This window comes from Mesoplodon bidens (genome assembly GCF_964165515.1).
Source record: "Mesoplodon bidens genome assembly, chromosome: 12".
Lineage (NCBI taxonomy): Eukaryota > Metazoa > Chordata > Mammalia > Artiodactyla > Ziphiidae > Mesoplodon > Mesoplodon bidens.
This window is the reverse complement of record NC_138168.1, coordinates 41,480,677-41,493,771: the sequence shown is the minus strand read 5'-3', so window position 1 is coordinate 41,493,771 and position 13,095 is coordinate 41,480,677. Positions and strand designations below refer to the sequence as shown.

General features: G+C 35.4%; 1 protein-coding gene across 4 annotated transcripts in view; it reads left to right on the top strand.

The window, feature by feature from the left end:
- ATG5 (autophagy related 5) overlaps positions 1–12,043 on the top strand; it is a 119,146-nt gene extending 107,103 nt beyond the window's left edge. For 2 of the 4 annotated variants that reach the window (XM_081251000.1, XM_081251002.1), the window contains one exon: positions 9,325–11,139. In XM_081251000.1, the coding sequence (XP_081107126.1) occupies positions 9,325–9,461 (137 nt within the window). In that variant the 3' untranslated portion in view covers positions 9,462–11,139. Of the gene's footprint in view, positions 1–9,324; positions 11,140–11,648 lie in introns of those variants that run through there. The other 2 variants (XM_081251001.1, XM_081250999.1) reach the window with 2 other exon arrangements.
- The last annotated feature ends 1,052 nt before the right edge of the window (positions 12,044–13,095 follow it).

Below are 13,095 nucleotides of genomic sequence, written 5' to 3'. Positions count from 1 at the left end.
TTGCTCAGGGGTAATGTCTGGTCTGAAATGCTGACCTAAAATGTCCCTACTCTATTTCCTGAAAGACTAGCTTTATTTTTCTACTTTTCTCCCATAAATGTGGACAAGACTTTCAATGAGGTCAGAGATGTGGGGGGAAAGTATTGAGGAACTAAGTGACTAAAATTGATCTTTTATTTGCTTAGTACAAATCTTTTTATTTGTACAAGTCTTTTATTGTACAGATCTTTTATTTGTCAGTACATTAGAGTATAATTTTAACAACTGAGGCTAGGTAGTCATAATATCCCATTTAAGTAGTCTAACTTGAAAATTATACTGCTTTATTTTTGACATGCTTTATGAGAAACCACAGAATAGTTTCTATAAAAAGTAAGGAAAGATGGTGCATTCACATTTTTTTCTCCTTGGCCCCATAGCATATGATTAGATTGTTTTATAAAGTAAATCAACTGTTTGTTGTAACAGCTTTTTTCAGACATAAAGCAATTAGAGAAAAGAAACATCTAAATCTCACATTATTCTTCCAAGGTGGATCCTTCAATTTGAACTTCAAATTGGCACTTTTGTCAGCATGATGACACTGACCCCCAAAGAGGTGGCATTTCAATTTGCCAGTTCATGCCACAGAAACATAAAGCCTTCAAACCCCAAACTTCATCAGAATGAGGGTTTAGGAGTAAGAATAATAATCGTTTTACAGTTTCAGTAATTCTTTTTTCACTCATTTAAAATTTGTTTTCATTCTACTATCCTCTTGTACCTTCATACAAAGGTATGATTGATTGATTTAGAAGATCATTTAGTAGTTGCTTTTTTTTTAATGGTTCTTACTCAATAAAATAAGGGTGTTACCTGCTATGCACCTGATAGGATGGTTGGAGGGTTTAAATGAACAAAAGATTTGTTTAAGTGAGATTTCATAATCTAATATTTTTCACAGTTTTACAATTAACATTTTTTTGTTTTCTTATGGTTTTGTTAGTATTTTTTCACAAATAACTGTACTCATAAGAAATTTACCAAGTGGAGTTAGCAAGAACCAGTTTTATTTTTTCTTGTTGTCATTTGTTGATAATCCCACTCTGCAGAGATAAGTACGTGTTGATATTCAGCCTCTGCACAGAAGATATAGATGTAGGATGAGCTCTAAATGTAAACTGATGTTGGAACCGCTTATACCTCAGGTTATGGCAAGAGTTCCATGCTACTGAGTTTTAAACTGTTTTTAGAAATTACCTTCTGGATGTGATTAGGAATACTCTGGTAAGACATAAGTAAGCTTATCTCCATAGTCACTGCATCCAGCTGGACTAGCATATACTTGTTAAAACATGTTAAAAAGGAAAAATCTTAAGGCAAGAGGTCCGGAAGTGTTGCTGCTAGTGAAAGCTTTTCATTTAAGACTATAAGCAACGAATTACATATTTATTTGAAGTTTCAGCTATTCACAAGTAACCCTGGAAGGCCCATTTGTAACTCCACTGAGGTACCGTGAGCCTGCCATGTGGGACTGGGTCATTGGGCTGCAGTCTCATCCTAACACTCTCTACTCTTCATTGTTTTCTCTCTCTGGGTGTAAAAGAAGTGATACAGTGTCATTCACAGTGGTAATACAAGAAGTTCTTCAAATGTAGCCCTCATCAACAAAGATCTACTATATTCAAGTCTGGACGGAAGTAACTTATAAGGCTTATTTTAAACTTGGTAATTATAATATATTTTCTTAAATGTATCATTATGTCATCAAATCTAAACTGAATCGGACTCTTCGCCTTGTTTGTTTGATTCTCCCTCCATCTCTGTGCTTTGTCCCAACACATGGGTAACATGGACTAATTTTGGTGGTACAGAATCTGTTAATGACTTAACCCATTGATACATGTCTTTTCTAAAATGAAAGAAATAATAAACTGATTATTTTCATTATTCTCCATTAGTGAAGATGGGATTACTGGGCCTGTCAGGAGATGCCTCTGATTTCCTTTATCTAGATCCCAAGAAGTTAAGTGAATTAACTTGACTCTTTCAAAAGTGGGAACAGATCTTACACAATTAATATTTCATCTTTAGCACTAAAAAACAATTCCCTCAACAAAATAATAACACATGCAGGCAATTAAAAGCAAGTCATCTCTTCATTAAAACAAGTCCTGTGAGACCTTAATCTGACCATATATAACAGTGTAATTACTGCCTGTATTTTAAATAAAACAATTAGTTTTGAACTATTCTGTAACTCATAATTGACAAATATTAATGGGCCCTATTACACCCAACTAGAATTACTGGATCATTTTATAAAATTAGTTCAAAAACATTTGAACCTATATTTTCAAAGTTTTATTTTTGGGGGCAGGGGTTTCTTGAAGTGAACGAGTTTTAATTTCTAACTTGTACCACACTTTTATCTTATCAGGAGGCATTTAATCAGTTTATGTAAATGGTCTCACAGTCACTTAATACAATGTTCTTTTTATAATTATAGCTAATTTGGGGGGGTTAAGTTTAAATTTTGGTTTATTATCTCCTCATTAAGAAATATAAAGGTTATAAACAAGTCACTGAAAGAATTAACATAGACATGTTTTGAAAAATCTTACACAAAATGTTAAGAGTCAAGGCTCTGGTAATATTTTGGACAGAAATAATGAAAATATATATAAAGATAAAATTTACGCATGGGAAAAGATATTTGGTATATATTAACTGTGATATTCTATGTTCATTAAAACCTATACTACTAAATGAGCATAGATCCGGAAGAAGTTAATGTAAGTATTTTTAAATGGGTTTGTATTTCTCTGATAAACAGCACTCTCCTTCTGTTTGTGATCATAGGATAAAAGCTCTGTAAGCTTGTATATGTTCATTTTTACTGCTACATCATGTAGTGTGCTCTTAAGATTGAGATCTCATTCCCCAGGAAGCATTTCTGTCTAAGATTAATTGCCCTTTTAAAATCAGCGTTTGATGTATTCCTTTGGCTATATCCTGGCTTGGTTTAACCCTCTTTGACCTGACCTCACTGACTATTATCGCTGAGGCTGAGTCAAAATCCTTCAGCATGATGTATGCACTTCAGATTTCAGCCTGTGGTTTTTCATGTCGATGGACTCAATTAGTTGGCGTTTTACTAATGAACATATCAGAAGTTAAAGAATTTGTCAGAGCAACATTGTTCAGAATAGTGACAGTAAAAAAGTTTATCTCTGTTTTTCAGAAGTATCAAATATTTTTCAGAAGTTTTACCTTCAGCATCACACATTCCAAGATAGCAAATCAAGGCATTTTCTGCTGAGCTATGTAAAATATAAATGTGAAGCCACAAATCTAAACACAGTGGTTACAACCTTTGGCCTTAGATTTCTATTATTCCATATTCACAAGTGTGAACTAAGAAAACAAGTTACTAATCTGAAATGTTCTGATTAAAAGCACTTTCCCTTAAAGATATATCATCCATTTCTCTAGCTTCCTTTAAATTCAAAGAAGTTTCACATATTTAGTTACACGTATTAATAGTAAGAGTGAAACTCATGCATCTCTCTAGAATCTCAAGTAACCTGTTTTTAAAGACATATAGGTCATATTCCTTGTTAATAATTGGCTTAAAAATAATGGCTAAGGGCTTCCCTGGTGGCGCAGTGGTTGAGAGTCCGCCTGCCGATGCAGGGGACACCGGTTCGTGCCCCGGTCCGGGAAGATCCCACATGCTGTGGAGTGGCTGGGACCGTGAGCCATGGCCGCTGAGCCTGCGCGTCCGGAACCTGTGCTCCGCAATGGGAGAGGCCACAACAGTGAGAGACCCGCGTACCACAAAAAAAAAAAAAAGGCTAAAATGCAGATTGGGATGGAGAAGGCTGTGAGCCATTGCTAATAGAAATCTCTAAAAAGCAGATTCATCACATACTCTTAAGTTCTCAAATAATGATATACTTTAAAATGTATAACAAAGATTTTGGAAGTTTTTCCCCCCCCCTACTTGAATTTTTCATCTTTAAGATAAAATAAGAACCATATCTAAAGTCTAACATCACCATAGTACAGTAGGGCTCATTTGACTTATCCAGGATGTGCTCTGCTGAATATACATATTTAGAGCAGTACTAGATTTATCCAGAGGGTTTACAGTGCTTAATGACTTTTTAAAAATGTCATTCATTTTGTTATTTGCATAATGATAGAGTGTTTGGGTTTTTTTGTTGTTCTCATCTCTCTCTCTTTTTTTTCTTAACACATTCATAAAATCCGTGTGCCACACTGCATAATAATGGGTCTGAGTAATGCAGAGTGTATATTAACATGAGGCCAAATTCTCACAGCCCATTGCATGCCAGTCACTTAATTCAGTCCACAGCTTTTATATATGTTTTGGTATATCACTCACTTTATTGAATGCCTACTATGTCCAAGCCCTGTGCTGGGCTCTGTGCTGAGTGCTTTATTTGGATATCCCATTTGATCCTCTCTGCAACCCTGGAGGTTAGAATTCTTTACCTACATTGTAGGAGGAGGAAACTGGGACTCAAAAGGTTAAGTGATTTGCCTAAGAATTAAAAACTAGTGTATTATGCTGGTTTAAACTCAAAAAGAAATATTTTGCTGTTTAGGCATAAAAGACTCATGTACTAGAACTGGAAGACATGTTACCAATCCTCTGTTTTAGACCAGTGCTTTACAAACTGATCCATGGAGCTGAATCACAAACTGCCATGGATCGTAAGTCAGCAAGCAGCAGGACTTGGGAGACAGGCTTCAATCCCACATCAACCAAAGCTGCCCCACCTTCACCTGTGTTATATATTGTGGTTCTGCATAAGATTTTGTTTGAAGAAAAATTCTATACCCATATTATTATATGATTTATTTAAGGGAACATTTTAAAAAAGACTTTACCCCAGAGATTGATTCAGATCTGGAGAGGTTATATATTTTTCAAAATCTTTCAAATGATTCTGATGGTCAGTCAGATTTGCAAACCATAGATCTAGACAGACATCTTCATTTTATATATAAGGAAAGAGATGAGTTCTGCCTAGAGTCCTTCATTATCAGAATTGGAATTCAAGTTGCCTCCCTCCCAATTTGTGTCTTTTTTTTTTTTTTGCTGTACGCGGGCCTCTCACTGCCACGGCCTCTCCCGCTGCAGAGCACAGGCTCCGGACGCCCAGGCCCAGCAGCCACGGCTCACGGGCCCAGCCACTCCGTGGCACGTGGGATCCTCTCAGACCGGGGCATGAACCCACGCCCCCCGCATCAGCAGGCGGACTCCCAACCACTGCGCCACCAGGGAAGCCCTGTGTCTTTTTTTAAAGTTCATAATTTTCATTAATGACTTGTTAACTAATATGAATTTTCTTTTCTTTTTGTTTCTATATGTAATTCTTACTGTTTTAATCATACAACCAAAATCTGTCTAAATATATTTTTCTTAAAATGTCACACAGCTCTAAAATTCTCACTTTAAAGTAGATGCTAGAATTAAGTTTGTTTTTATTAGGGTATTGGTGATAATAAAACATTATATGATATGTTTACATTTTTATCTTTCATAATACTGAGGCTTATAAGTAAGATGAATATAAGAAATGAAATTTTATTGTGATATTCTGTGTATTGATTTATGATCTTTTTAGATTTAACATCTAACTCTTAAAGTGAATTTAATTGCTACTCAAAGAAAATGCTTGTCTCTGATATTTTTTTCTGTCCTTTTCCTTAATTCACAAACTCAAAGTATTTATGAATGACTGTCCTTATATTTACAAGATGAATTAAAAGAGTTGTTTTTTTAAATTGCTATGTGGACATTCTACAAAATAATGACATGTATTCTTCAAAATTGTCGAGGTTAAGAAATGCAAGGAAAGGCTAAAAACTATCCAAGTTAAAGGAGAGTATAGAGACCTGAAAATTAAATGCAGTGTGTGGTTCCTGGACTGGATCTTAGACTGGAGAAAAAAATAATTAGGATAGTTAATAACATGTGAGATTATTACATAATAGTATAATATCAATGTTAATGTTTTTTATTTTGATAACTGTACTATGGTTATATAAAAGAATATTTTTATTAGAAAGTATATACTGAAATATTTAAAGGTAAAGGACTCTGTTTCTAATTTACTCTCAAATGATTCAGAAAGTAGTTATATATATATACACAGAATGATAAAGCAAATGGGGTAAAAATGTAAACAGTTGATGACTCTGGGTGAAGAAGAATTCCTTGTGCTATCCTTGTAACTTTTCTCTAAGTTTGAAATTATATCCAAATCAAAAGTTACCCCCAAAAGTACCCTGTATGTGAAAATTTCATATAGAATGAGTTCACTTGATAACTGTCTCAAACGTTTGCCTACTTTAAAGCATCAGACTAACGTTTTTAAAAATCTGAGTGGGTGGGATGTGGAGTACATATTTCTCCTGAGTCATTTACTTTGTAGTGACATATTTCTTATTCCCAAGTATTAAATTCTAGATTTCCATTTTGAAACACAAAGATATATTTACCAAAAACACGATTTACTTTAGTAGCAGTATCATCAAGTGTTTCCTTTCTGTTAGGGGAAAAAAAAAATCTGCTAAATTTTTACTATTTAGTCTTGTTAGTTTTGATATTGCCAAAATGTCCAGTCATGCTTTGTTGTTATTTGTGGTAGCATCAGTTTTGGTGATGGCATATATACTTCTTGGCTTATTTGGAAACATTTTGACTTTTTGTTGTTTTAATACCCAAAACAGTCTTTATCGGTAGCGCTCATCTACATAGTAGTGGTAGTCATTAGAAACTGTTTTCAAAACATTAATTTTGATAGTGTGTTTTACCAGCAGCAAAATGATCCAAGCTCTGAAAACATTTATTGTCAGGCACCACGCTAGACACTGAGGATATACAGTGATAAATACAGAGAAGTTTCAGTTAATAGTTTCAAGGAAACTGCTCTCCCATTCTAAGAATCCTTCTGGTGAGAGTTACATCATCAGAGAAAGTCAGAAAACCAAAAAGATAAATATACACAGGTGAAATATTTGGACAAATGTAAGCAGTGACAAAATCATGTATTTAAAAGCTTAAACTGATGTGTTGAGGGATATGACAGTCTAGATCACTTGCTTAGTTGTCTGTGTTTAGCGACACGTTTATGTTCCGGATTAGAAGTGGCCCCAGGTTAAACCAGAGAATCAGGGCTGCCTATTCAGGTTTCTGATAACGGGATTTATTGGGTTTGTTTTACAAAGTGTTTGAATTGTGCTTATGTTCTCCAGCTTCTGCTGTACAGTTCTTAAACTGTCCCCTTGTGGAACAGGGTTAGCCTTTTGCCTTTCAGACACACAATGCGTCAGTGTGCCATATTGTATTTGCTCCCACATTTACATGCTGCTTCAGGCAGAGTATTTTGGATATTCAGCTCGATTTCATAGTATCCAAAGGTGACACTGCTTAAGGAAGAACTTTACAGATAAGGAACTTTGACTCTTACACCACTGCTCTTTCATTTTTTTTTTTTTTTGACTCAGTGCTAAGTAGGAGGAAGATTCTGAGACTATTAAGGTATTTCAAAGAAATATATAAGAATATAAAGAGAACTACAGTGAAAATGTTTTTAAATATTCTAAGAAAGATTTAATACAGTGAAACCTTGGCAGTCTAGAACTTACAAAGTATGAATCATTCCAGATAGCTGAGGGCTTAGCCATTTGAATATCAACATTTTAAAATCTTCTCGAAGTACTAATACTGTGCTTTCTATAGTATTCTGTATATAGCTTAATCTTTTAGTTATAGATGATTCACATCATTATGGAAACCAATCATTGTATTAATACTGTGATCACAACTGTGTAAAAAGTATGTATAGATGCAACAAAGATTGGTGGACAAATCAAAACAATGAGAAAATTTTTTGAAGTTAGTAGTATTATAAGGTGACATCTTTTTCCAAAATTGTTTTAAGCTATGACACAGTGATTCAGGGTTTTTTGGAGACATTTATTTGGTTATCTTTGGGGTTGATAATATGTTTGTTAGGTCTTTATTTTTGGCATTCTTTTAGCAATTCTCTAGTGTTTTTGTGTCCTCTCATTGTCAATCTGTTGACTGTCACTGCCCGGGACTGCACTGCCTCTAATAGGGAGTTTAAATATTTCTTTAAAAGGGTCTCTTGTTTCAGGTGCCAGCCAGGCCATTATCACCATACATCATCAGCCCATTTTGCCTAGACATTAGAGCACTAGGGATGCAAAAGTCATTTTGAACAGAGCAGAAAGGAAAAATAGGGTATTTCCCTCTCATACAGTTCCATGAATTCCCTGTTTCCTTGCTGTCTTCTGTGTCCAGGAAGCTGAGAGATTTAGATGTTGTAGACTGAAGAGACTAAAAGAGACAAACCAAGAATTGTGCTAAAGGAGTGATACAAAGTTCTTGAAGGTTCTTTGTTTTGTTTTATTTTGTTTTCTGTTTTTAGAAAAAGTTTGGTTTTACTTTCTTTGTTTTTTCTGTAGCAACCAAGCATGCTTCTGTTTTCTTTAAAGATCATCAGTATATCATACAAAAATCATAAAAGACACAAAACTAATCTTAAATTTAATTTGTAATAAAATTTGAACTTCAGAGAAGAGTGTGAATTTCAGCAGCCTTTTAATTAGCGAATGGGTGTTAACAAAAATCAATCAGGTTTCAGTACTCTGAAACAGAAATCCCTGAGTCAGACTCCCAGTTCCTTCTCATTAAAACTTTAACTCTTCTTCTAATAGTCTCTAAAATTTTCTCATACATATATGGACAGCTTTATTGAAAATTAACTTACAGCTCCCATCTGTGTTATTAAACATCTTCCTAAACACTGCTTTTATTCTTGATGACTTCTAGACACATTTCTGTTTTGTATGTTTTAAATATGTATTGACCTACTTCACCCGCCTGTCATTTTTAATAGCCGTATAGTACAGTTTTTAATGTGTAACTAAAATAAATTTTGGTCAGTGGGTACAATGGGCTGTTTTCTCCACTGTGGTTTCATTAACGTCAATCTTAGGTAAGCACAGTAATTAAGAAAGAATGAATACTTTCACATATAGCAACAGAATTTTTATCAGAATTCATTGTAACCCTCAGGTTTCTGTTTTGGGTGATACATATTGCAACATTTGAACTTTCTCCATGTCCACATTTCCTGCTCAGGAAACAGACCAGGTTTTTAACCTGTTAAAGCAGTAAAATCCATTTAATTCACTGAGGATTCTCAAAGGCAACAGATTATTTTTTCTTCAACTGTTTTGACTCTTATCGATTATTGTTGGATTTCTTTCTTGGAATAGATGGGGAAAAAAAGAATCAAGTGATGATTCATGGAATTGAACCAATGTTGGAAACACCTTTGCAGTGGCTGAGTGAACATCTGAGCTACCCGGATAATTTTCTTCATATTAGTATCATCCCGCAACCAACAGATTGAAGGATCAACCATTTGCTTGAACGGAATCACCCTTAAACAGGATTTACCAGAGCATGTCACCTTTCTGCTTCAATCAGGTTTGGTGGAGGCAACCTGACCAGAAACACTGCTACAAGCCAAACAGGAAAAAGATTCCATGTCAGATAAGGGCACTTGGGCTGGTCTTACTTTGCATCACCACTGCTTTCCTCCGCTGCCGTCATTAAACCTCAGCTGCGACATGAAAGACTTTACAGGACCACTGCAAGTCTTCTGTTTTCTTGTAAAATATAATGAAGCTGAAGCCTTTGGCCTAAGAAGAAAATGGAAATATGTGCCACTCAATTTGTATTTCTGATTAACAAATAAACAGGGGTATTTCCTAAAGTGACCATGGTTGAACTTTAGCTCGAGGGAGTGGAAACATTGGTTTAATTTTCTAGAGAATTAGACTTAAGAAAGTAAAAGAGAAATTCTGTTATCAATAACTTTCAGTAATTTTTTGTAAAAGATCAAATTACAGTAAACCCATCTTTCCTTAATGAAAATTTCCTATGTTTACAGTCTGTCTATTGGTATGCAATCTTGTAACTTTGATAATGAACAGTGAGAGATTTTTAAATAAAGCCTCTAAATATGTTTTGTCATTTAATAACATACAATTTTGTCACTTTTCCAGTACTTTCTGACTCACATACATTAGATCACTGTTTTTACTCTGTGTGTTACCTTTCAGACTGGTCATCATTGGCATGGAATGGGTGTAGGGCATAGGATAACTTGTCTCAGGAGCTGTCATAGAATTTCTTGCTGACGATTTTAAGATCTGTGTTATTTACACTAAAAGTATAAATAATGTTGCCATTTATCATTGCTGTTTTATCACTGTAAATCTGTCAAATCATAGTATCTTTAAGCATCTGTATAATTTTACATTTTTTTGGAAAAACTCATTCCTTTTCAAGCTAGTGTTTTTCATTGGCCTCAGGTCTAATGTTTCACGGTGGTCCCTGGTAGCCAATCTTTGAAGTTTAAAGATTACCGATCTCCAGACTGCAATAGCTTTTCCTTAACTTTACCAAAAATATTCAGAGGTTACTAGAGTTCTTATTCAAATAAGGAAATTTTTGCTGCACTTTATTACCACGCTGCTGGGATTCTACCAGCTGAACGTACTTGTGCATTACACTTTGTTTCTTGTGAGGTAGCTTGCTGTTCATATTGAATGTTGACCCATTTGAGTATGCTAAAAGACAGTATCATACCATAATGGTTTTAGATTCCAAAATAAAGATGAATGTTTTTCTCATAAAAAAAATTGTACGAATGTGAAGTGAGATCCTGCTAGTGCTCACTGCTTCCTTTTTCCTTTTATGATTTTCACTAATCAGCAGCAGACTTATCCACAGAATGAGATAAAGTTAGTCAAAGATCAAATATTCTGGAATGGAAAGTATAAGCCTCAATCAAAAAGAAAAACATAGGGAACCAACATGATCAGAAAAAAATAGAAGCAAGTAGCAAATACTTGGCTAATGTCAATAAAATGAAAAGTGCCATTTTAGTAAGGCAGAAAAAATAGTAATATTTGAGTTACTTAAGGATTAAAAAACCCACTGACTTGTATTTTTTCAAAAGAGGTTGATCTGAATATGATTGTTCACATTAAAAGTGTTTATTAGGGCTTCCCTAGTGGCGCACTGGTTGAGGTTCCGCCTGCCGATGCAGGGGACGCAGGTTCGTGCCCCGCTCCGGAAGGATCGCATGTGCCGCGGAGCAGCTGGGCCCGTGAGCCATGGCCGCTGAGGCTGCGCGTCCAGAGCCTGCGCTCCACAGCGGGATAGGCCACGGCGGTGACAGGCCCGCGTACCACAAAATAAAAAAAAAATTAAATGAAATAACCAAAATAACAGTAATATTTGGGCTTCCCTGGTGGCGCAGTGGTTGAGAGTCCGCCTGCCGATGCAGGGGACATGAGTTCGTGCCCCTATCCCGGAGGATCCCACATGCCGCGGAGCGGCTGGGCCCGCGAGCCATGGCCGCGGAGCCTGTGTGTCCGGAGCCTGTGCTCCGCAACGGGAGAGGCCACAGCAGTGAGAGGCCCACGTACAGCAAAAAAAAAAAAAAAAAAAAAAAAAAAAAAAAAAAAAAAAAAAGTGTTTATTCATCTATTCAGTTTGGGGATTTTCCCTCTTGATGTTTTGACAGACTGATGTGAGCTTCAGTGAGCAAAAGGATCAAAATGCCAGGAGTGCTAAGCTGTGAAGAAGATAAGTGTGGTAAGAGCAGTAAGCCATAGTAGTTTTCACAGACAAGACTAATGTATGGTCTCTGCAGTGGGCTCCAGTGAGCTACTGATCTTTACTTCCAGATTTGAAAGTAAGTTTTATCAAGCCATTTCCCATTTTTACCTACTTGTTCATTATTACACCAGCATCATAACTGTATTATTCTACTCTAGTCCCAGGTAAGTCAAGCTTCTGATACCCAGAGAAAGAATAAAAACAGAAATTAGTGCTGGCTTAAATATCTATTTTTGTTTCTTTTTATTTGAATATTTAAATTTAATGGTTTATTAAAAAATTAAATTAATTTTGTGTCTGTCTTTATTTCTAGAAGTTGAAAATGAAATTTACTATAAATCAAGCTACCTGTTGGGGAAATCATTAAAATTTCCTTATTCTTACACCTGTCATAAAAGTTTCTCAAAGAAATAAACGGTAGGAGGGTTAAAGGAGAACATATGAAAGAAAACTGGAGAGGACCACAAATCTCAATGTGCTTGTTTAACTCATCCTGGGCAGTGAGCATCCTAAGAAAATGAAAATGTGTTCTTAAGTTATTGGCATTGTTTAACTAGGAAGGAATAAATTCAGCCTAAATAAAGTAAATCATTGCTTGTCCTTCATAATGTTGTTTTTCACTTGGATGACCTAAGTTCATGGATAGAGTGAACTGACAAGGACTTTATGTACCTAAAGACCCAAAGTAGCTTGCTCACAGTTAAAACTGACCTACTAGTCTTTATAGCATGGTGATGTTCAGCACACATTCCAGTCAGTCGGACGTGAACGCAGGATGGGCTGCTCCTATTATGTTTATTCCCCCATTCACTGGAAGCTAGGTGGGAATGGATGGTTTGCTAAGAAAACAATATACAAGATTTGATATTGAGTGACACTTTCAATGGTTATCTTTCTAGGATATGTTTACATTTTGTAGGCTATATGAGGCTAACATTTTTTCTTTCAATTTTCAGAAATTTGGTTTACGTGGGTCATGCCAAAGAATGACAGTCTCATGTTTTATTTATCATACTGTTGATATTTAGGTCTGAGGTAAGTTGGGTTTCCTTTTAGATGTGCCAACACAGTTGAAATAGAAGTGTAGGATCTTGGGGTATGATAGGAAAAAATCAGGTATGACAGTATTTATAGTCCGTTCCATTCATGGTCAATCACTGGGGTGGAATCAGTCAGAATACTTACCTGTCTCTTGAGTTCTGTCATCCACTGAAGTTTTTATAAAGACAATCATCTCTTGGTCTGAAAGTATTAAAAATTACCGACACGGGTGTTGGAGAGAAGGGAGTCATGCCTCTTTTCAAGTAATTTGAGATTAAATGATTCTTGGTAATAAAAATTCATTTACCACA